This window comes from Podarcis liolepis (assembly GCF_965112155.1).
Source record: "Podarcis liolepis genome assembly, chromosome: 14".
Taxonomy (NCBI): Eukaryota; Metazoa; Chordata; class Lepidosauria; order Squamata; family Lacertidae; genus Podarcis; species Podarcis liolepis.
Window position 1 is genome coordinate 24,095,717 of NC_139569.1, and position 24,186 is coordinate 24,119,902.

General features: G+C 47.9%; 1 protein-coding gene across 9 annotated transcripts in view; it reads left to right on the forward strand.

Moving 5' to 3' along the window:
* TSC2 (TSC complex subunit 2) overlaps positions 1 to 21,445 on the forward strand; it is a 44,650-nt gene extending 23,205 nt beyond the window's left edge. For 3 of the 9 annotated variants that reach the window (XM_083473935.1, XM_083473942.1, XM_083473941.1), the window contains 17 exons: positions 519 to 650; positions 2,034 to 2,198; positions 2,867 to 3,019; positions 3,730 to 3,839; positions 5,328 to 5,543; positions 6,737 to 6,952; positions 10,204 to 10,272; positions 12,192 to 12,352; positions 14,005 to 14,507; positions 15,095 to 15,170; positions 15,378 to 15,464; positions 16,339 to 16,525; positions 17,064 to 17,203; positions 17,885 to 17,963; positions 18,439 to 18,530; positions 18,871 to 18,969; positions 19,866 to 21,445. In XM_083473935.1, the coding sequence (XP_083330061.1) occupies positions 519 to 650; positions 2,034 to 2,198; positions 2,867 to 3,019; positions 3,730 to 3,839; positions 5,328 to 5,543; positions 6,737 to 6,952; positions 10,204 to 10,272; positions 12,192 to 12,352; positions 14,005 to 14,507; positions 15,095 to 15,170; positions 15,378 to 15,464; positions 16,339 to 16,525; positions 17,064 to 17,203; positions 17,885 to 17,963; positions 18,439 to 18,530; positions 18,871 to 18,969; positions 19,866 to 20,030 (2,650 nt within the window). In that variant the 3' untranslated portion in view covers positions 20,031 to 21,445. The remainder of the gene's footprint in view (positions 1 to 518; positions 651 to 2,033; positions 2,199 to 2,866; positions 3,020 to 3,729; positions 3,840 to 5,327; positions 5,544 to 6,736; positions 6,953 to 10,203; positions 10,273 to 12,191; positions 12,353 to 14,004; positions 14,508 to 15,094; positions 15,171 to 15,377; positions 15,465 to 16,338; positions 16,526 to 17,063; positions 17,204 to 17,884; positions 17,964 to 18,438; positions 18,531 to 18,870; positions 18,970 to 19,865) is intronic. The other 6 variants (XM_083473936.1, XM_083473943.1, XM_083473937.1 and 3 more) reach the window with 5 other exon arrangements.
* The last annotated feature ends 2,741 nt before the right edge of the window (positions 21,446 to 24,186 follow it).

Here is a 24,186-nt window from a genome sequence, read left to right on the forward strand (position 1 = left end):
TGCTACTTGCGCTTTATGCTGCCCTCACCCCAGGAATCTGCTTTAGACCTTGATGTTGGGGCTGATGATTCCATAGTCTTCTGTCTTGTTATTTAATTGGGTTTGGGTTTTGTGAACTGTGCCTCTGAGCTAATGCATATTGCACATTCCCTACCCACTGAACAGGCACACTTTTATTATTTTTGCTCAGGGCTCCATAGTATTCCAACTGCCACTTTCATTTTGTAACATTTATCAATCTGGGGTAGAATGGGGGAGATGTCGGCTGTCTTTCTGTTGTCTTTTTTCATTTTTGAAATGTTTGTTTATGCTTTTTGAGTTTTGCTTATTGTGTTTAATTCCCCCCTCCCTCCTTTTTTTGGCATCCTGTTTTTTTTTGTTTTTATTTTTACATCACCTTCCGGGACTTTTGTGGCCTTCCAACCTCCATCCTTCCACTGATTTTCCTCCTGTGCAAAATCACACCTCCTTTACGTGGGGTCTTGGTGGTGGTGCCGCTGCCTGTTCTTCACCCCTAGTAGCTTTAAGATAGCCAAAAATGCCAGGCAAAGCTTGAATAATTCTCCTCCAGTGAAAGAGCTGAAAGAACCCTCTGGTGTCGATGCCTTCCGGTCCCGCAGCATCAGTGTCTCTGACCATGCAGCCCACAGGTAGTGATTCTGGGAGAGCCACCTGGGCTCGCGGCCACATTACTTGGTATGATGGGGAGGGTGGCAGATGGAACAGAGGGGATTTGCATGCTGGGGTTCTTGCATGATTTCCTTAGAACTGAGCCCCACCCAACAAGGTTTGCTATGCAAGTGCTTTCTTCTGTTTGCCTGTTTTAAGATTGAAAAGGACACACAATTTAACGCTAATGCAAATGTAGGTTTAGTTGCAAGACCCCCATTGATAAAGATGTGAGAGAGATGTGAGACAGCTGGTTTTGGTTGGGCTTGACCTTTCCCCCCAAATGGTGGTTGTTCCAAAGGCAACTTCTTGAATTAAAAAATAATAATTAAAAGTGCCGCATTTTATAGGGTAGCTGTCACAAGACTATTTAGCCATAGGATGGACTAGAAGGTAACTTTACCATGTGGCACAAGAGACCTCTTGATATAAAGTTTTGATAAGCTGGTGATCAGATCTGTTCTGTGCTGTCCCGTTATTTTGTACAACACAATGTGTTGCTTGAATTTTTAGAGGGATAGCCCTTGGGTTTGTCTCCTGTAGCAAAAATGACAAAAGTGTCTTGTGACACCTTTTAAAGATGAACAAATTTATTATGCTATAATAGCTTTCATGGACTCAAGCCACGGAATGCTGTGTCTGATGACGTGACCTTGAGTCCATGAAGTTTTTGCCATCATATATTTTTTAGTCTTTGAGGGGCTCCTTGTTTTTCAGGTACCCTTCACTTTGGGGGCTGCTGATTTCTTTAGTCCTCCTGCTATCCCACGGTTAGATTCATAGAAAGTATAGAAAGGAATGTCAGTTTATAACAGTAATGACCTGGCACAATCCTAACCATGTCTACTTGGAAGTAAGTCCTACTGAATGCAGCGGGGCTTACTCCAAAATTTGCAGGAGTAAGCCTTCACAGCCTTAATGAGCTCTTAAGCCCCCATAGTCAGCAACTGTGTCTCTTGGAGGGCTGCTTAGAAATGGAATCCAGGTCTGTGACTATCTAGCCTGATAAGTGACCTACTTGTAGGTCCGGTTGCCACAGATGCCTTACAGCTACAACCTCCCCCCCTCCAGCAATTGAGGGGTTAGGCAAGCCTACTCCAAGCAGATGAAATAGCCCCTCTTTAGTTACTCTCCCTCCTAGATTTTAAGAAGACACATAGGCTCTCATGATCCCATATTTCAGGTCAGTCTCCTTCATGGAACCACATTCAAAAGTTTGATATCCATAAAAATACTGCTAAGCTTGTGTATGTGTGTCCCACCCACCCCTGCCTCCCAGCTTGCTGCATGCTGTAGAGATTGTGAGACAACTGGTTTTCCTTGTCCATTGTGCTTTGGCAAACGTCCGACCCACCTTTTTCCAGCCGGCTGCAGACCTCCATCACCAGTTCCAGCCTGGGATCTGCTGACGAGAACTCTATGGCTCAAGCGGACGACAGCCTGAAAAATCTCCACTTGGAGCTGACGGAGACCTGCCTCGACATGATGGCTCGATACGTCTTTTCAAACTTCACAGCTGTGCCCAAAAGGTTTCAGTTCTTACTCGAAGCCCGAGTCCCCAGCCCTCTTTCAGGGATGGCTATTGTTGGTTTTATATGCCAACTGCTTTGGCTCCTTATTTGCTTCTCAAAATGTGATACGCCCTTTCCTTATCGTGAAATATTATGCCCCTTATAATGAAGTATGAACTGGATCTTTGTCACCTTTCTGCATCCTGGTGCTGCTTTGGACTATCTCCCAATAGGCCCCAACCAGTGTGGTCAGTGGCCAGGAATGATGGGATTTGTAGTCCATCTAGATGGCACCAAGTTGGCTAACCCTGGCTTAGATGGCCTTAAAAGGACTGGATGTGGGAACCAGTGAATTGGTCTTATTTGCCATGATAGCTCTGTGGAGTCCCCATGATCAGAAGGAACATCTCTCCGGTGGTAGGGAATGTCCTGTTTTGTGGGCAGAGAATGCTTTTACCTGATGGACCTTTGGCCGGATTCATCAAGGTGGTTCTTCAGTTCCTTCATTTCAGCCTTCCTCAGCCTGACGCCTGTCAGATGTTTTGTTGGACTACAGCTCCCAGGAGCCCCAGCCAGCACTGCTATATGATGCTGGAGCTGATGGGAGCATGACTATATTGGCTGGGGATGATGGGAGTTGTAGCTGCTGCTTTAATTCATTGCCCATGTCTTCCCGATGCTTCCAGGTCTCCGGTGGGAGAGTTTCTCCTCGCTGGAGGTAGGACCAAGACGTGGCTGGTGGGCAACAAGCTGGTGACAATCACAACAAGCGTCGGGACGGGAACCAGGTCTCTCCTGGGCCTTGACTTGTCAGAGACACAGAACAGCACACAGGCAAGGTAAGCCCTGATGCACCTCTCACCCCCTTTGAAAAATAATGACAAAGCAAAGGAGACTGGGGAAATGACGCTGGGCACTCTTAAAACTCCAGGGGTTGAGGGTAGGGAAGATGGGGCAAATAACTATTGTGGGGTGTTGTCACAGAGTTTTTAATTTTGACTAGGGGTGGGTGTGGAAATGGGAGGAAAGGGTTCCTTTGCACAAAGAGCCTGGTCTCAAAATCTGTCTGGGACTGGGAGGCCACTTGCTCAGCCTTCTCCGCCTTCTGCCACAAGAGGATGCTCCCTTATGCTGTTTTACACAGGAAGAGAGGAAGCTGCCTTTTACTGAGTCAGACCATTGGTCCATCTAGCCCAGTACTGTCTACACTGATTGGCAGGGGCTCTCCAGGGTTTCAGGCAGGAGGCATTCTCAGCCCTACCTGGAGATACAGGGGCTGGAGCTTGGGACCTTCTGCATGGAAGGCAGGTGCTTATCCCTTTGTGCTGCGGCCCTTCCCCATCTACCCCAGTTGATAGCAGCGCTGGAGGGTCTTGGCCTTTCCCAGTCTCCTGGTCCCCTTAACTGGAGATGGTGGTACGCCTGCTGGGCCTTCTGCATGCAGAGCAGGTGTTCTGCCACTGAACCATGGCCCCTCCCCACAAGATCTACCAGCGGAGACAAATTAATTCCTTTGCGGACTGACGGCATTCCTGCTTTGGATTCCTAGCTCCGACCACACCTTGCAAGTGAGGCAGACCAAAGAAGCTCCAGCCAAGCTTGAGTCCCAGGCTGGCCCACAAGTGGTTCGAACCCGCAACCGTGTTAGGTCGATGTCCGGTAAGGAGCCTCCCCTGATTTCTCTGTATAGAAGATTCAGGTGTTTAGAGCCATAAGGCTTGCTTATATTGTTTGTTCAGGATCAGGCCTAGCAACTGCAGAGTAGTTACTCCTGAGACAAATGGGGTTTGAGAATGTAAAGAGGAGCAGCCTGCTGAATCAGGTCCAAAGGGGCCCATCTATCCCAGCATCCTGTTCTCACAGTAGCCAGCCAGCAACAGATACACTTTCCTCATTTGTGATTCCCAGAGGGATAATGCGCCAGTATTTCAGTGGCAACTGGTTGGCTAAATTGGTGGTGCTCTGAAGGATATGCATCTGTCCCCAATTCCCACACTATGCCAGAGCGGTGTGCAGCAATATAGAAGAAGGTGCCATGGAATTTTGACCTGCTCTTCCCTGGTAAATGCATCCATAGCCTTCAGCTGATTATCCAGCGCTTGCAGGCTGGAGCTGGTAGGAGTTGTCTTCTAAAATGGTGGTAGGAGTTGTATTCTAAAATGGTGCTGACTGGGGGAGGGGCTGATGGGAGTTGTAGTCCCAAACATCTGAAGGGCACCCAGTTAGCAAAGCTTGGCTTATTGTGACTGTTCGGCCCAGCAGTTCTCCCTCCTAGAATAACTGGAGTTCTGTCCTTATAAGCAACTTCTTAGTCCTACCTACTTGTTTCCAGTTTCTGGGGCTTCTCTGTGAATTCCTCTTCTCCTTGTTTGCTAGACAGTTGCCCAGGCTTGACCTGGTTACTCGGGGGCTAAAGAACCAGGGGCTTGATGTCATTCTCTTGTGCTTGAATCCTGCTTGCAGGTTTCCCGCAGGAATCTGTTTGGCCACTGTGAGAATGCGATGCTGGGCCATGGGCGTGACTCAGCCAGTTCTTCTTAGGTTCTCAGCGCTTAGTCAATAGAAACTGGTTTGGGAGAGGTGCCTCTTAGTTTAGCCTCTACCAGCAGGAGACGCATTCTGACCTCAGTGGAGCCCACCACAATCTCCATACAGCTGCCTGTTGAACAAGTGTTAAGGAGAATTCACAGGTGTGCAGAAGATCCCCCCCCCAATAAAATACATCACCTGAACTACTTTAGGGTCTGTCTCTGCCTTCTGATTCACACTGGTGATTGCTTGCCCTGATAATAAAAGCTTTGGATATGAGAGGATCCCCCAGGCACTGCTAGATCAATACTTCAGCCCTAGAGTGGGATTAACAGTCACTGGAAGCCCCAGGAGGGGAGGGTGCTCTTGTGTTCATATCTCCCTTGCAGCTTCCCTTGTAGGCTTTTGTTTGGGCACTGTGAGTACAGGAGGCTGCACTAGGTGGGCCACTGGCCTCATCCAGCAGGCGCTTCTTATATTCCTAAGCACACACAGTTCAACTCTGTTTCTTCTCAATAGCTGCGTATGTTTTTTGTATTGTCTTTGAACCAATATGCAGCCCCGCTGCAAAATCCTCCTAACCTCTCTGCTTCCTCCAAATGTCCTTTTGCCATCCAGGTGGCCACGCCTTGCGGGTTGGGGCATTAGACACCTCCACCTCCCATTTCCCTGCCACCCCGATGCCCCAAGGATTTCAGAGCTCTCCTGCTCCTACTGCTGCTCGAGCGGAAAAGGCTGCTCCCGGGCCTCTACAGAAGGAAAAGGCCAACTTGGCTGCGTACGTCCCCCTGCTAACACAAGGCTGGGCGGAGATACTGGTGCGGAGACCGACAGGTAGGCCAGGTGAAATGTATGCCTTCACAAATATGTAAAATGGCATGTGTTGGTGCACATGTTTCCATGTTGCTGAGTGTAAAGGGCTTAATCAGTACCTTATCCTAGAATCATAGGAATGATGTAACACTGTGCGTTATTATAGGAGTCTTTCAGGAATGTGTCCTAGTTGCAGCCCTTTGTTTATGTTGTGACACGGACAAGCAATGATGTTCCATCAGCCTGGTGAGAAGTGTTTTGTTATAATGCTAAAAAGCAATTAGCACTTGGAGAGAGCACTTCTTACCATGCCTTATGGCTCTGGTGTAGGGGACCTCCAGCGTTCCGTGTAAAGTTACCAACTGTTCCCTAACGTGAAGATCAGTTATGGTGCACAAAGTCCTGTGGAAAGCAACTTGCCCATTGCTATCTGTTTTCCCCCTGCTCTGTATGTAGCTGCAGGGAAGTGTGGCACGAGGGGCTGGAGTTCAGTGGTAGAGTACATGCTAGGCATGCAAAAGGCTCCAGGTTTCATCCCCATCATTCCCTGATCAGGAGCAAGTGACAGAAAAGCCACAGCACAGGGCAGGAAAGGCCCACAGGCTGACCTGGCAAAAGGCAGCTTCTTGTGTTCTTATGTGATTCTTTTAAGGCTGTGCATGGCACCCCCAATCGAGTCTGGGACTCTGGATCAGCCCTGATCTGACTCTGGACAGCCTAGGACCAACATGGACCAGGGGCCTGAATTGATTTGGGGTGGGGGCGGTCAGCCCTAGCATTTAATTAATGTTTTAAACATGCTGTTGGGAAGGAAACGTGTTGATCAGTGGAAAGGTTAATCCTGCTGGAATCACCAGCACCTTTCCTGCAGGCTGGGTGAAGCAGATCCTGCAGATGCTGCCTGCCTCCCCTCACTCCCAGGCGATCCGGAGCTCTCTTGGCCTCATTGGGCCAAAGCCTGGGTCAGCCTACTTTGGGTCCAGGCATTATTTGAATCTGGTGCACAGCCCCAGTGTCTTCTAGGCAGAGCTCTCCATTCACCTAGGAGGCCAGTGCTGGATGTTTGAGATGTGCGTAACCTGGAATGAGACCCTGCAGGACATTTACGAAAGAGGGAAACAAGACTGGGGTTATTAACGGGGATTTTATTTTATTTTTAAATCTCAGTGGCATGTTCTGCTTTGTTTTGCATCTTCACCTTCCCACCACTCCAGGTAACACAAGCTGGCTGATGAGCCTAGAGAACTCCCTGAGCCCGTTTTCCTCGGATATCAACAGCATGCCCCTGCAGGAGCTCTCCAACGCTCTCATGGCGGCCGAGCGCTTCAAGGAGCACCGCGACCCCACCCTGTACAAGTCCCTCTCGGTCCCTTCCTCCACCTTGCCAACGGGGACTGCCAAGCCGTACTTTCTGCAGCGCTCAAACACAGGTGAGGCAGCGCAGTGGCTGGCCCAGGAGAGGGGGTGCGAGGATGAGACCATAGCTAGCCATTCCCAGCCAAAGTGCTTCATGGCAGAGCCACTCTGCTTTAGGAGAACAGGAGGCGCATGCAATTCACCTTCCTAAAAGGAAGTCTTTAATCTAGCCTGAAGCCCAGCCACTGTTACAGCAGGCCATGTGTGGGGCTAGCAGGGGCTGATGGGAAGTGTAGTCCAAAACAGTTGGAGAGCTCCAGGTTCGGGAAAGCTGCCTTAATCAATTAGAGATAATTCCATAGAAGTTAGATCATGCTTCTTGAATAAATTATGCTGCCACATTCACAGAAAGCAGTATGGAGTAAGGTAAATGTAAAGGACCCCCTGGACGGTTAAGTCCAGTCAAAGGCAACTATGGGGTGGGGCAGTCATCTCGCTTTCAGGCCAAGGGAGCTGATGTTTGTCCACAGCTTTCCGAGTCTTGTGGTCAGCATGACTAAACCGCTTCTGGCACAATGGAACACCGTGACGGAAGCCAGAGGATTCTTTGAGGGAATGACTTTTTAAAAAGTGGTATTACATTTCTTTTAATGCATGCTGTGAATGTGGTCTTGCTGAAGAAATGCAGGATAGAAACATAAATACTTAGGGTTGTATCCAATGTTATCCCTATGTGGAGTAGACCTATTGAAATTCATCGGCATGACTAAAGTCGGGTTGCCATACGTCTGGATTTTCCTGGATCCCCCCCCCCAAAAAAAGCTCAGCAACTTTCCCTAAAAAGGCCTTTTGTGTCTGGATTTTTACTTCTTGAAATATGGCAAACCTAGACTAAAGATTTGTAAATTTCAGTGGGTCTGTTCTGAATAACAGTTGGATACAACTCTGAATAATCCATTTTACTTATGAGTGTATAATTCAATCATAGAAAGAAGCACACTGCCCATTTCACTAAACACAGCAGAATGTGTGCTTCTGCTGAGGCAGCCTTAGCTAAAGAGTGTTTTGATCAATGCATGTTTCACTCATGAGTCTAGGTCTCCTTCCAGAAGTTGTCAGGGCAGACTGGGTGGACTCTGTTAAAGCTCCCTTGTTCTGAAACAATGGTCTGCAGCAAGATGGGGGGTTGGAGAATTCCCTTGCTGCTCAGGTCTGTGTTTATTTCAAACGCCAATGTTCTGTGCCAGAGTAGCTCAGATTCTGTAACCTGGCTAAATTATGCAAATTAGTATGCATGGTTTTCTTTTTCTTTTTGCATAATTTTTTCTGTGATCTTTTTGTGTGCGTAATTTTGTTTCTGTTCATCATGGGGAGAAAGGCACAGATCTGTGCAAGAGCCCTGATAAAACTGGGAATGTTTCCTGCAGTTGCTCTGACTTCAGCCATTGCCCCCACAAGCACATATTTACACAACCACAGGGACTAGAATCTTGTTTCTTTTTATCCTGCAGGCAGCTGCATATCCCACATCTTTTCCATTCTCCTTTGGAATTGCAGCATTGCGCACAGCTCTGCTGCAGCCCTGCCCACACGAACAGTGTCCCGCCTACTCACTTACAGCCCCCCTCCCCCGTTTCTGAGATTTAACCTGTTGCTACCCACTCACTTTCTAGCTAATCTGAATAGCCCCGAGGACAGTAAATGAGGCTGCTGGTGGGTTTGTTTCTGGTTTTAGATGAAAATACAGTTAATGCCCAGATTCTAAATATTGTGCACTGTGCCACACACTCTTGGCCAACCTGGAAGGCGTCAGGTTGGGGAAAACTGCTCTCCCAAATTTTACACCTGTGCAGGACAGATCTCAAGAACAGAGAACATGCATGCCTCCTGGCATTAAACATTGAAATCAATGGCCATGACTCCTGTTGGTAAATTCATTTCAGGGGGTCTACTCTGAGTAGGACTTAGTTGGAGACAACTCTAAATTCAGGTGAATTTATTATTTCGGTCACAGACCAGTTTAAATTCAAGTTTAATTGACAGCATCTAAAGTGCGGTGTAAAAAAAAAAAAGTAGTAGTGTTCAGATGCCCATTTGCCAGGAAATTTTAAGATGCAAGAACCTGGGAGCTGGGAGCTTTTCTTTTTCCTGGTGCTTTAAGGCTGAACCGCTGTAGTGATGGAAGTGCTGGTGGTTTCCCCACCTCTTTGGGTTGTGTTTTAGTTTAGGGAAAGGGAGGGTTTGGGGGATAAGTGACTAATCTCATATCTCTTTTCCTGACCATACTTACCTACTTGCATAAGCTGCCTCTTCTTAACCATTCCATTGTCCAGTATTCAGTGTGGGTATCTGGATGTTTCTCCCTCCCTTCTCTCATTGACTGATTTACAAAGCCCAGAACAACTTCATTCCAGGGTGCCTCAGGGACCTCCTGATCCCTTCCACCCCAGCTCAATCACTGAGATCATTGCAGGAGCATCACTGGCCATTTCCCAAGCTGGTGAAGCTCATTTGACAAGGAACTGAACCTTTCGTGCCATTGACCCCGTATTGTGCCTTTGGAGATTGCTCCAGCCTTTAAACACCTGCTGAAAACTTTCCCATTTTGCCAGGCCTTATTTGGGCAGTTAAGAATACATCTTTCCACAATAGTTAGCTGATTTCTTATTTTAACACACACACGGTTTTATGTACATTTGCTGTACATTCCTCTGGTTTTTGTTTTATGAATTAGAGGTATATAAATATTTGTATGAATAAAAATACTAACGCAGGGCAAAGTCCACTGTCAAGTTCTCTGCAAGCCCTTTTGAAGTTCTTGCTCTTTTCATTGAGAATTGCGAAGGAGGAACATCTGCTGCATTGCGCCATGTTGGATGGCTCCATCCTCGTTTGGGGCAGGGGTAGGAGCAGGAAACTCACCCTGTAACACAGCCTTTGGCAACATGGTGCCCACCAGATGTTTGGGACTATAACTCCCATCATTCCCAGCCACCATGGCTGATGAGTATTCTGGTCTAAAATGGCCGGGTAATAAATTAAAATCATCCCCATCATCCCAAGCTATGTTGCAGGGTGTGATGGGTTTTGGAGTCCTCAGCCCCCAAAGGCTCAGCCTTGACTACACCTTTTCTAAGTGCTCTCACACTTCCCTACCCTGTTATTTTCCTCCCATGTATTTTGTTGAAGCTGACTCTCTTTCTGATTATGTGTTAAAACTCGGTGCTTTAATTTTATTTATTTATTTTCTCCATAGAGTCTCTTCCTCTCTCTCTTCCTCTCCTTCCTTTTTGATGTCATTCCTCCCTTGGTTTTCCCTTCACAGTGGCCTCTTTCTCTTCCATGTACCTGACCAGTTCTCAAGAAAAGTTGCACAGGAGCATTTCCTGGGCAGGTATACTTGCATATCTTTAAAGGAGGTTTATTAAAAATAATAATAATAAAAAGAAAAGCAAGAAAGAGGAGGGAGGGGGAGCAAGTATTGACATAAAAAGAAACAAGCACTGTGATTCATAGAGGCTGCCTTTCCTCGTGCTTCCATCCACTCCTTCCATGTTTTTTGTCTGTCCCTGATCTCATTGCACTCCAGGGATGGAAATTCCAGTGGGCATAAACAAGTCCAAGCCAGACATGGCCTCGGTTGGTCCATGAAAGCTCCATAATGCCTTGGTTTTGGGGTGGGTGGGGAAGCTCTTTATAGGCAGGCCGCCAAACTGCAGGGCAGGGCTGCCCAATGTGGTTGCCCACCAAATGGTGTTGGACTTCCAATTCCTACCAGCCCCAGCCAATGTCACCAGCAGCTGGGGATTATTATACCTTTATCCTGGCCTTTGGCACCTGAGATGTTTGTTTACAGGGTCCATCCTATTCCTGTGGTTGTGATCTGTTTTAACTGTTTCAGATTTTAAATTGTTGTGACCCACACTGGGACCTGCTGGTGCAGGGCAGGAAATATTATTATTATTATTATTATTATTATTATTATTATTATTATTATTATTATTATTATCATGAATAATAATAGTTGCATTCTAACATCTGGAGTGGATCACATTGGCTATCTCTGCTATAGAACACAGAAAGAAGGAAGGTTGCAATTTGGGTGCAGCTTAGAAACAGGAAAAACTGAAACTGCCAATGTTTCTCCACCTTTGCCTTTTGCTCAGTTTTGAGTCTTTCACTTCCACCTCCTAACTCTTTTGTGTGTTGACCCTGCAACCCATCCACAAATAATAAGTCTATCAATCAAAATTCTATCTGAATTAAGGCAAGGAGGCTAAGAAATCTTTCAGGGGGTGTCTCTTTCTGTTGCCCACTCACGCGAAGGCTGCAATCTAGACTTTAGCCTTTGCCAGTCTTGTGCTCCTCAGATGTTTTGGGATTATTAATGCCTAACAGCCCCAGCCAGGATAGCCAAGCTCGCTGGGGCTGATGGGAGCTGTAGCCTGAAGCAGCAGCAACAACAGTTACATTTATATATTATCTTTATCTTCCAAGGATCTCAAAGTGGTGTACATGGTTCTCCTCTACCCCATTTCATTCTCACAACAACCTGTGAGGTAGGTTAGGCTAAGAGATGATAAGGTCACCCAGGGAGCTTCATGGCTGAGTGGGGATTCGAATCTTGATGTCTCCAGTCAAAGTCTCAACATTCTAACCAGTACACCACACATCTGGAGGGTACCAGGTTAGCAAAAGCTGCAGTCTAGAGATCCTCTTGGTTCTACAGTGAACAGAAGCAGAAGCACAAAGCGAATCAATGCTGTTTTTGTGCAATGTACAGAACATTATCCAACCCTCGCTTAAAAAACCCCAAACTCAAGTAAAATTCTGATGTGGCATTGCTGTAGGTCACTGTTGGTTGCTATGTTGGTGAGATGCTGTTAAAATGTCCACAGGCTAAGGCTGGAGCCTCTCACTTTGAATGAATCTCGCTTTGAACGAATCTTAAAAACCTTGGTTAAAAAACAGCAGCCATTTCACTCTGAAGCATTAGAGGAAACTGGGCAGGGGTCTTCTGGCTTGGACAGTTTAGCAGATCAGCACGTTTGTTTGAGGGGTGTGTGTGTTTTTTGTGTGTGTTTACAGCTAACTCTTGAATTTCTGCTTTGAAATAACTTTTTTTTATCTTGCAAGCTGCAATCAATATCCCCCCAAGCTGCTGCAGTGGTGGTCTTGTCTTTCCTTGCTGGTTTTGTTAATTTCATTTGTGTGCCGAAAACTATGTATTTTTTAAGTTTGTTTTTTTGGGGTGTGTGTGCGGGGGGAAACAATCTCTGCATGTGCAATTGGCCTCTATTTATTTCTTGTCAGAATCTGCTGTGGTTCTGGAAGAAGGAAGCCCACCGGAGACGGATTTAAAAGACGCAGAGTCTCGCCTAGAATCTCAAGAGATTGAAGACTTTGAAGCTGTGTGTCCGGAGCAAGGCCTAAGCGAGGAGAAGGTGGTCAGATGCCCCGGGACGTATAGTCGGGTCAGTAAGCTCCCTTGCTTGATCTTGAGTTAAACCTGTCGGGGAGAACTTTTCATTGAGTGGAATGTCCCAGGGAGAACGTGACGTTTTTGCATAATGAGACGTTCTTGAACTTTCTTCAGATAAATATCCCTTTTGTGAGTTGAGTGAGCACACATGCATGGGGTGTAGGTTTAGCTGTTCTTGTCAAAGAGGAGTGTAGTTTCCCTGAATCGTAGAGTTGGAAGGGATCCCGGTGGTCATCTAGTCCAACCCGCTACAATGCAAAAACCTTTTTGCCTAATGTGGGGCTTGAACTGAGGACCCTGAGCTTAAGAGTTTCAGATTCATATGCAACATTCTTGACCCAACAAGGTTGCCTCCAAGTGGTTTCATTTCCTTGTTTATTGGACCAAATTCACAGAAAAATCTCTATGCGGTTTACATATAAGAACACACACACACACACACACACACACACACACACACACACACACGAGAGAGAGAGAGTTGACAGAACTTTAAAACACATGTATGGGCTGCCTTGGACTGATGGGCTGTAGCCCAAAGCATGAAGAGGCTTTGGCTGAGGCTGCAGTCGAGCTTTCAGGGAAATTTTGATGTTTCTCTTCATGATCATCATCATCATCAGCTTATTTATAGCTTGAGAGACTTTGGGTTTGTATCCATTGCTGTACAAGTGGGATTCTGCTTGCACAGCAGGACTTCCTCTTCTCCTCTCTCCCATCCCCCCCTAAACACTCCAGAGGGGAAGTCTTTTGCATGGTAACATAGGAAGCTGCCTTATACAGAGTCAGACCATTGGTCCATCTAGCTTGGTATTGTCTACACTGACTGGCAGCAGCTCTTCAAGGTTTCAGACTAGGTTCTTTCGCAGCCCTCCCTAGAGATGCCACTGATGATTGAACCTGGGACCTTCTGCAGGCAATGCAGATGCTCTGCCACTGAGTCCACAGCCCTTCCAGGAGCAGAACAGCATGCTGGATGCAGGGAACCTTGGGCCCTTCTGACGTTGCTGAACTCTCATCAGCCCCATCAGCCAGTGTCCAAGGATGATGGGAGTTGTAGTTCAGCAATACCTGGAGGGCCCAAGGTACTTCTGTATTAGAGCTTGGCAGCTGGTGGCCTCCTGGACACACCATCCAGTTGCCAAACTTCCCTCTGTCTTCCTTTTTTCACTGGGCTGCTTGGGAAATAGAAACAGGGTTGAGGGTGGTCATCCCCTCTCCTCTATCAAGGGTGCATTCTTCTCCACATACTTCAGGCAGGGCTGCCATATAATCCTAGAATTGTAGAGTGGGAGGGGACCCTGGGGGTCATCTGGTCCAACCCCATGACATGCAGGAATCTCAGCCGAAGCATCCATGGCAGATGGCCATCCAACCTCTGCTCGAAAACCTCCAAGGAAGGAGAGTCCACAACCACCTGAGGGAGACCATTCCATTGCCAAACAGCTCTTCCTGTCCGAAAGCGCTTACTGATGTTTCACTGGAATCTCCTTTCTTGTAACTTGAATCCTGCAGAAAAGGTCTAGCTTCCCAGTGCCTGCTTGGCCAGATGGGTTGCTGTCAAGGGTCATCTTCTCTCAAGTTACCTTTCATTGACCATGTCTTCACCTCCCTTCTCCCCTCCCTCTGCCCCTGGCTTTGTAGTCCTCGTCGACATCCAGTCAAGAAGAGAAAGTTCTGAAACCAGATGATTTGGCCCCCATGGGCATCCCCATCGAAAGAGCCCGGAACTTGGAAGACAGCCGCGAGTTTGAGGCACTCTCTTTCCAGCCTTCCCAGCCCCTCAGCAAGTCCAGCTCGTCTCCGGAGCTTCAGACCCTCCAGGAAGTCCTCAAGGACACCGGCAGCGAAGAGCCGTCTGGGAAGCTGAGCAGTGACGGGAAGTCCAAGTCTCAGTCGGGACACTTGGAAGGGGAGGCAGCCGGGAGCTGGCTGGGCAGAGGGGAAGATGACCGCCCCCCTGGGGCGCCCAGGGTGGGCTGCAGTGCCCCTGTCTCTTCTCCGCGCTCCCCAACGGGCCACCGCCCCCGAGGGTACACGATATCTGATTCAGCACCCTCGAGGAGGGGCAAGAGGATTGAGAGAGACCCCTTCAAGGGCCGCGCAACAGCTTCCAACGCGGAGAAAGTGCCAGGAATCAACCCAAGGTGAGTGAATTGTGCATGTGAAGAGGCTGGATCAGACAAGGGAGTACTCTTTCGTTTTTCTTCCTGACCACATCAAAGACAGATTCAGTGTCCAGATCAGTGAGTCTCAAACATTTTTGGGCCTCCACCTCCTTGGAGGTGGGGCTTAAGGGGCCATGACCCCAGGCATGTTTTTCTAAAGGGGCGTGACCAGGCACCCCCATGATGGGCTCCCTCATCAGAGCCTGGCTCCAGTGCACAAGAGAGCTGCAGAGACTCATGCCCAACACCACCAGCCACAACTCCATTCCTGGGTCAAAGCTGTCCCTGGGACAGAGAGAGGAGAGTGACTGCCAGGTATTAAGCCCCGCTTCTCAGTGTCCTGGGAGCTTTTGGCTGGCTAGTGTTTGAAGCAGAAGGCTGGCATTGATGTGCCTTTTCACTTGATCCCACCACATCGTGTCTGAATTTGTCCAGTTGCTTTTGGCAGGGCTCACTTGTACGCTTGGCTATTGCTGTTTGTAGAGGTGGAGAGTTCTACATGCTAAGATTGAGCCAAAACCTTTAGAGATAATAGAATTAAATCTATTTTAATGTTTTCTCCTTAGCTTTGTGTTCCTGCAGTTGTATCACTCTCCTTTCTTTGGTGATGAATCCAACAAGCCCCTCCTGTTGCCAAATGAGGTAGGTTTGGGCATGTCATTTAAACTGTTATAAATAGTAGGGGCTGCTGCCCCTGCTTGCTCTGTTTACCAACCCAACGTGCCCTCTAGCCCCTTTGCTAACCCCCATACCTGGCCAGCCCCTCCTCCCTTTTCATAAAAGATGTCAAGGTGGCTTTGACCATGCTTGCCTTTCTAAAGCTTTCCTCATTTACTTTTTTATTCTTAGACGTTTGAGAGATCAGTTCAGCTGCTGGATCAGATCCCCCCCTATGATACCCACAAGATTGCAGTACTATATGTTGGGGAAGGGCAGGTAAGGGCTGTGTGCATCAGCTTCCTGGATTTTTTTTTGGGCAGAAGGTGCTCAGGGATAAGCTGTTCCCTTCAGGAAACTGTTCCCTTCTGCTGCCTGTGAAGTTTGGGGGACCCTGGGTGCAAAAGGGCCTCCTCGGTGGCGGCCTCCTCATCTCTGGAAAGGCCTCCCCTCTAAGGTGCATCAGGCACTGAAATTGTTAGGAGGTGAAGGTGCACCACTTTGCCCAAATCTTTGGGAGGGAGGTGAGCATTATTATAAGCCCCTTGGTTTAAAATGTTCCTCTTGCCCACTTCATTAAATTATTTGGCGTTGGTTATTTTAATCATTCTTATGCATATGTGATTTTGGGTTTTATTGTATTCTGCTTTAATCATGTTAGTATCTTCTGCGCTGAGACTATTTGCTGAAGGATGGATTAAAAGTACTGCAAATATGTCTTCTAAAAGTCAGATAGTTGTTTATTTCCTTGACATCTGAGAGGAGGGCGTTCCACAGGGCGCCACTACCAAGAAGGCCCTCTGCCTGGTTCCCTGTAACCTCACTTCTTGCAGTGAGAGAACTGCCAGAACCACATTGTAAAATGGCCTTGCAGAGGATCCATTTTGTAGAGGGACAAAAGAAGCTTCCTTACATGGAGTCAGACCCTTGGTCTGCCTAGCTCAGCATTGCCAATACGGACTCTCCAGGGTTTCAGGTCGGGGTCTTTCCCAGCCCTGGGCCAGCCTTCTGCATTCAAAGCAGATGCTCTACCACTGAGCTACGGCCCTTCCACATCCTAAAAAGGCCCCAGGTTTTTCTCTAGGTAAAATAATGTGGAACACTCGAGCCTGTTGTCCACACAGCTGCTCTCGTGGTTTTGTCTCCACCCCAGAGCAATAACGAGCTCGCCATCCTTTCCAACGAGCACGGCTCCTACAGGTACACAGAGTTCCTGACCGGCTTGGGAACGCTCATTGAGCTGAAAGACTGCCAGCCAGACAAGATTTACCTTGGTGGCTTGGATGTGTGTGGGGAGGACGGGCTGTTTACCTACTGCTGGCACGATGACATCATGCAAGGTAGGCCTGAATGAGGGAGTGTCTCTGTGTTGAGGCTGGGTAGCCTTTGTGCCCTTGTTCTTTCAGGGATAGCGCTTCCCACTTTGCGGAGGGCTCTCTCAAAATTGGCCCAATGCAATTTGAAACCTAGTTTGTGCAGTGTGTAAGTTGAATGCCCCCCACTGTGAAGAATAGCGGGCCTGAGGGTGCCTTTAAGGGCAGCAGAGAGAGAGGGCAGTTGATGGGTTTGCCCCAGCGGGCAACACTCCCCCCCCCCCAAGTCCCATTGAGTGTAAGCCCCATTGAGGCTCTTTTTTTTACTTTCAGCATTGCTGCTCATACACTAAACAGACCTTCAACGGGGTGTTTTGGGATTCCAGCTCCCATCAGGACAGCTGTGCTCCCTTCTGCCCTGGCTGGGCCTGGTGGGAGTGCTCATCCAAAACATCTGGAGGTCACCAGGTTGGGGAAGGCTGGTTTAGCATATGAAACGTTTCCTCCTCCTGTGGCTTGAGACTCTGAACTGCATGTAGCCTCCCTCCCTCCCTCCTTTCCTTAGCCATTTTCCACATTGCGACTTTGATGCCCACCAAAGACCTGGACAAGTACCGCTGCGACAAGAAACGTCATCTGGGGAACGACTTTGTGTCCATCATTTACAACAATTCAGGGGAAGACTTCAAGCTGGGGACCATCAAGGTAAGGAAATGCGCCTCTGCTGAGTGGCTTGGGCCTGACAGATGGGCAGTTTGGTTCTGGGATGGATTTTTACGCCCGGAGATCATGTGGCGGATAGGAGCAAGGTTTTTCTGCAAGAATCACAGCTCTGTGATAAATGCCATGTCTCCTGTTCCCAAACTCAGAGGATTCAGGGGTGCCCCAAGCATTTCCCTTTGCCCTCACGGCCATGAGCCTCGGGTTTGGCTTGTGTCTGAGAAAACTGCTCCATTGTTTGGCACCGGACGAGATGGCCAGACTCTTCCTACTTTCTAAAATCCTTCCTTTCCATTCCCAACTGCCAGTTGCTATACATCTCAGTCTTAACTGGGAACATCTGAGAACCTCAGTATCCCTCAACCTGGAAACTGAAGCCTGCCTGCAGCCTGTAGGATCTTCCTCCAGGAATATCAAAGTGTATTCTGTAATGAGCTTTTCACAGTAAACTGACTTGGGCTGATTAGGGGAATGAAAGCTGTTAAGGCCCAAACCCTTCAGCCTGATGGAACTCAAAACAGGCTTGCTTTGTCCTACCCTTGCTAAGGTGGCTGCAAGGGAAGAGAGAGTTCCCCTGCCTGTAAGAGACGTCTCAGGCCTAGGCATTGCCCCTGGGCCTCGCTGTCTCTCTCCCCGCCATACACCCTAATGTTCTTCACTCTTCAGGGCCAATTCAACTTTGTGCACGTCATCATCAAGCCGCTGGATTACAACTGTAACCTGCTCACTCTGCAGTGCCGGAAAGGTAGGCCCAGGCCTCTCTCTTCTTTTCCCCACCAGAGTTTGCGAAGGGTGTTACCTCCAGAGATTTCCACTGGCCTGGCTGTCTCAGAGCCTTGGGAAGGATTTTAGCTTCTGTCTTGGGTGCACAGGGGACGAAACAGGATGTACAATTTCAGAAATAAAATTCTTAATGTTAATTTTAATCTTTTGGCTGTTATTCCTGGACACCTAAAAGCCATGTTTTCAGAGGTGTAGGGAGAAAAAGGTGTAAAGAGACAAGTTTGTGGAAATGATGAATTCTTCAGGGACGCAATCTCTTACCTGACAGAATGCCTGGTTTTAATAATTATTTCAACTGTGTGATGTATTTTATTCTGTTTTATGTATTTTGTTCCTGCAATGGCTTCGGCTACACAAACAAATAATATTCATACAATTTGTACAGTTATGGACTGAGGATGCTGCAGTCTCCCTCTCTTTCTCTCTCTGGTCTGTAGATATGGAAGGGCTTATCGACACCAGTGTGATGAAGATCGTTTCCGATAAAAACTTGGCTTTTGTCGCCCGCCAGATGGCTCTGCACGCCAACGTGAGTGCTCTTGTGGGAGCTGGTAACAGATCATCTTTCATTTGAACTTGGCAACTCAGCCTTTGGCATCCTGTTGCCCTCCAGCTGCTTTGGGCTACAGATCCCCTTGACCAGAGCCAGCACAGTCGCAGGAAGCCGGGGCTGATGAGAGTCCAGAAGGCCTGGAGGGAATCTGGTTGGCAAAGGTCCTGTCTCTCCAGCCTTGCTGGCTGATGGGAGCCATCATTCAAAATGGCTCGGAGGGGGCGCCAGGTTGACAACTGACAGCTGCACTTGGATGGCGTCTTAAACCAGCCTGCCTGAGTTGACCCTCCTCTTTGCTTCCCACTGTTTCCCTTAGATGGCTTCTCAGGTCCATCACAGCCGCTCCAACCCCACAGACACGTACCCGTCTAAGTGGATTGCCCGCCTGCGGCACATCAAGAGGCTCCGGCACAGGGTAACACTGCCTTTTCTCTCTCTTAGTGTATTCCCTTGAGTTTCTTTTTCTTGTGGCATGTGACTCTTTCCCCTCTAACTTTAACACACACACCCACCCATCCCCAATACAGGGGTAATAATCACAGAATTGTAGAGTTGGAAGGGACCCAGGGGTCATCTAGTCTAACCCTCTGCAATGCAGGAAACTTTTTGCCCAACGTGGGGCTCAAACCCCTGACCCTGAGATTAAGACTCTCATGCTCTGTCAACTGAGCTTTCCTAGGAGTTGTTTGGAAAATACCAGCTGGTCTCTTTGTAATAATAATAATAATAATAATAATAATAATAATAATAATAATAATAATAATAATAATAATAATAAAATTTATTTATACCCCGCCCTCCCCAGCCAAGGCCGGGCTCAGGGCGGCTAACAACCAATAATAAAAACAAGTTGAATGAATACAACTTAAAAACAAGTTTAAAATACAACATTAAAACATTAAAATGCAGCCTCATCACAGGAGGAAATAGGAAAAAAGAAAGAGGGGGAGGGAATCAAATTGACTCCAAGCCAAAGGCCAGGCGGAACAACTCTGTCTTACAGGCCCTGCGGAAAGAAATCAGATCCTGCGGGGCCCTGGTCTCATGAGACAGAGCGTTCCACCAGGCCGGAGCCAGTGTTGAAAAAGCCCTGGCTCTGGTTGAGGCTAATCTAACTTCCTTAGTGCCTGGGACTTCTAGGGTGTTGCTATTTATGGACCTTAAGGTCCTCCATGGGGCATACTAGAAGAGGCGGTCCCGTAGGTACAATGGTCTTAGGCCTTGTAAAGACTTCTGAAAGCACTGAAAATAAAAGGGTTGGGTTTTTTTTTTAAGGACTTGAAATACGTTCTCTACTTTCCCTTCTTTCAGATCAGAGAAGAGACTCAGTACCAGGCTTCTGGTTTCCCCAGCATGCACCCTCCCGCCCCAGCCAAAGCGTCTGCCCACCTTCCTCAGGACCCAGCTCCCACCTACGAAACGGGACAGAGGAAGCGCCTCATCTCCTCGGTGGACGACTTCACGGAGTTTGTGTAGCGTCGGAACGTGTCCTGCATCAACTTGTCCGGTGGGCAAAGCCTTCTTGTTTCCCCCACCCATCCAGCTGCTGCGGAGAGGAGATTCCACGTTGGCGACACTTGGAGACGGGTTTCCCCGATCCAGGACACACCTCTGCCGCTCTGGTGGCTCATGCTCCCTTTGAAAGCTGCTGGTCCACTGTCCTGTCAGGCTGCCATTCTCCAGAGAGGAAGGTGGAGGTGTCTTGGACTGCCATTGCTGTCGTGCGTTTTTTAAACTAACACTTTGAGGATGCGCTGCTATGAGTGAATGGAGGCAGATCTAAGACACACAAGATTCTCGTTGAAGGGATGGAAGAAAAGGTGTCTCAGTAGCCTGACATGAACTCCCCAGCAGCGCCATGAATGTTCCTGGCTGGATGAGTCCCAGGCCCCAGTGTGCATGCGTTTTTGCCTCCAGCTCATGGTGAGGAGGCCTGGGGGTTAGTGACTTCGTTTTTCTTTACCCAGAGGATAATGGCGGTGTGGATTTTGCTGCTGGCAAGTGGTCTTTCCTGAACAGTTGTTCTTTGCAGCAGGTCAAGATGCCAAACACTGAGCTTGTGCAGAAACAATTTGGCCGTGCCCAGAGTCAAGAGACACTTTGGGCCGATTTCGCTCTAATCTATTCGCTGCAGAGTTGGGGAGGGAAGAGGAGCACGTTGGCCTTGAAAAAGGAGATCCCTGGCTTTTCCTTTTTAAATTGTCCCTCGCTGGAAGAAATTTAACCTCTTCCTTTCTTTTGCTGGGACGAGCTTTTATTGCCATTGAGGCCGTGGGCTGTGTCGGCCTTTGCCAAACTGGCGCCCTCCAGTTGTTTTGGATTGCATCTCCCTCTAGCCCCCCAGCCAACGTGTGCTGTGAGTTGTAGTCCAAAACATCTCCAAGGCTTTCTGGTCATTGCTTAGAGGAAGACCAGCCTTCCCCATCCTGGTGCCCTCTAGATGTGACTGGGAGTACAGTTGGCATGGCCACTGTGGTCGGGCTGATGTTATAGTCCAGCGACACCTGGAAGATGCCAGGTTGAGGAAGTCTGACCTGGGCGCCACTTGAGTTGCGGCGGTGCTGCAGTAGAAGCAGCATGGGAGTTTGCCCTGTGGGATGTTCTGCTGACTTTTGCTGCCATCCTTCTGTGGTCACTGGCGCTCCCTTCAGGACTGCAGGCGGGCTTTCACAGGACTAAACCCAAGGGCCAGCAATGATGTGAAGGTTTGATTTGTAGCTAGTCATCCTTGGAAATAGCAAATGGTACAGAAGGTAAAGCCTTCCTTTACTGGGATTTTAAAAGGGGGGTCACCTAAAGATGACTGGATGTCACTTTCCTTTGTATCCATCTTGTTTGGCAAATGTCTTACAACACACTTAATGAAATAAAGTGTTTCTTTGACAACCAGATTTCCAGTTGACATCTTCCACCATTTGTAACGTTCTCCTTCCAGTGTGATTAAATGTCGGATCACCTCTATCTATATGCTTCCTGACACTCTCAGAGGACTCTTAAGATGTTAGTGAGACAGGGCTTACCCTTGCAGAAGCCATGCTGGTTTTGCTTCAGCAAGGCTTGTTTTTCTCTATGCTTTGTAATTCTGTCTTTAATAATGCTTTCCACCAGTTTCCCTGTAATAAATGTTAAGCTAATTTTTTTTAATAATTGGTGATACACTGGCCACTTTATGGTCTTCGTATGGAAACTGATATTGGGGACAAGTTGCATATTTTTGTAGAAGATCAGCAATTTTACATCAGAATTCTCTAAGAACTCTTCAGGGGTTGCTATTCAGACCAGATTTGTAAGGCCTAGAATTCCGCCTTACTAGTCACCACTATTCGTTCCTCATGCGAAGCTCAGGTGAAACTTTGTTCCAGCACAGGGGGACTGATCTACATCTTCCACCATGAAGACAAACGTGAAGAATTTGTTTAGCTTCTCTGCAGCCTCCCTTTCTTCTTTTAGCACACCTTTGACCCCCCTTGTTGTTCAAAATCTACATGCCTCCTTTGCTGGTCTCCTGCTGCTAATGTATTTAAATAATTTTTTGTTGGTGGTCCTTGTGCTTTTAGCAACGTGCTCAATTTCTTTGTTTCTGTATCTCTTATTGTCTGTTTGCATATCTTCTGCTGAAGTTTGTGTTCCTTTTGGTTCTTATTTGGACAAGACTTCCATTTTCTGAAGGAATCCTTTTCTTACCTCATCTAATAGCTTTTTTGACTTTGGTTGTTAATCACGTTGGTGTTCTCTTGGCCTTCATGGTAACTTCCCTGGGCTGCGGTGTGCATTCTAGCTATGTTTCTAATATCTTGGTTTTATAACCCTCCCCCCCAATAATTTTGGAGAGGCTTAACCCTTTTGACTTTGTCTTGAAAGTTCCATTTTACCAGTACCCTCATTTTTTGCAAGTTTCCTCCTTTGAAGTAAAACGTGACCATGTTGTATTTTCTTGGCCATTGCCTATTTACATATATGCTGAACTGGATAGTACTGTGCTCACTGTTCCCAGTGAGTTCAACAACACTTACATCTTGCACCTGGGCACCACTTAAAAGCAAGTCCAGGGTTGCTGCCTTTCTGGTTCCTTGAGCTGCTGTTTTGAAAGATTGCCTCCTTCCCTACAGACCTTCAGGTGTTATTAAGATCAGCAGAGGGAGTCCTCTTGGTCGTTCCACTGCACTCAGAAGCTTGTGTGTCACGGCCCAGCTGAAGACGTCATCTGTGGCTGTCCTAAAGTTTAGAAATCTCCTCCCTACAAAAGTAAGTGATGCAGCTTTTGGTGAAAGCTTTACCCTGGTCTTTGACATCTGATATGTATATGTTTTTAAGGCCCACCTAATTTATGTGATTCTAGGGTGTTTTAAACTGTTTTTAACATTGTGTTTTAGTTGTTGCAATCCTGGGACCTTAGTGTGAAGGGGACGAATATGCAGGTGGTGATTCTAAGGCACACTCATTTAGGGTTTTTAGAAACGTTACCTCTTAGTTGTGACTGGAACACAAATATGGCCACTGTATTTGTGGGTTAATGAAGTCGCTCAGTGTTGGTTGCCCATGGAAAGAGTCCCTTCTAATGGATAATTTCCCTCTTCCTTGGAGTGACACCCTCCTTTCTCGAGATCCACCTTTTCTGTGGTGGTGGTAGAGCTGTTACTCTAAAAGTGGAGTGCTACTGTTGTGTCCCTGAAGGCCTTGCTTACCTCCAACCTCTCATCTTCTCTGGGTCAGCCACCTTGGCCTCAAGGTGTCATAAACTGGTAGGACAATGGGGAGGAGGAAGAGGATCCCGGCGAGGGGTGCAGCTGCGACTGGGACCCACTGGGGCAAGCCACAGATGGGAAAGGAGAGGTTGGGGTTGTGGAAAGTAAACATGGAGTGGCAGAGGGTGGTGCGGGAATGGGGGTCAGTATGCAGGGACCAGAAGAGCAGGGCTCCTCATCGGAGCCAGAGGCCCGTCTCCCATTACCAAGGTGGGCTTTGAGGTGTATAGAGCAGTGGGAGGTGTGCTCAAGGAGGCTGAGGCAGGAAGGATCCACTGCCCAGGTGGGGCTCATTAGTTCGGGAAGGAGGTGTGTGAGTCCTTGACTGGAGCAGGTGAGGCTCACCTGCCTCATCCAGCCCAGATGCTGCAATCCACATGCAAGGTATAAAGGGGGAGCCAGAGCTGAGCTGCTTTGTTGACGAACCTCGGCTTGGATGGTCTAGGACTTCTATGGGACTGTGCCTTGGGTTTGACTCTAGACTGTGTTTCCCGATTGCTAGACTTTGGACTTGGCTTACTTAGACTGTTGGGACTTAGACCGTTCCTGACCGTTGGGACTTTGTTTATGTGGATTGACCGTCGGACCGTGTTTCCCGACGGTTGAATTGTAGACTTGACATACTGTATATGCCAGTGGGACTTGCTGCCAGGGGACACAAGGGGGCAGACGTGTCCTATGATGGCCAGGCACTCACTGCATCCAGTGCCTACTCATGACTTCTGTCCAGTAGGGCAGACAGTTGTACAAGTAACATTCTGTGGAGTGCACTCAGCACTCCACCCGGCTTTCTAATTGCATACCTCTTGTTGTTTGAGTTTGCGAACTTGGGTGTGGGTTGCTATTTATTGGGTTTCAATTAAATTCACTTTAGCAAGACACTTCCA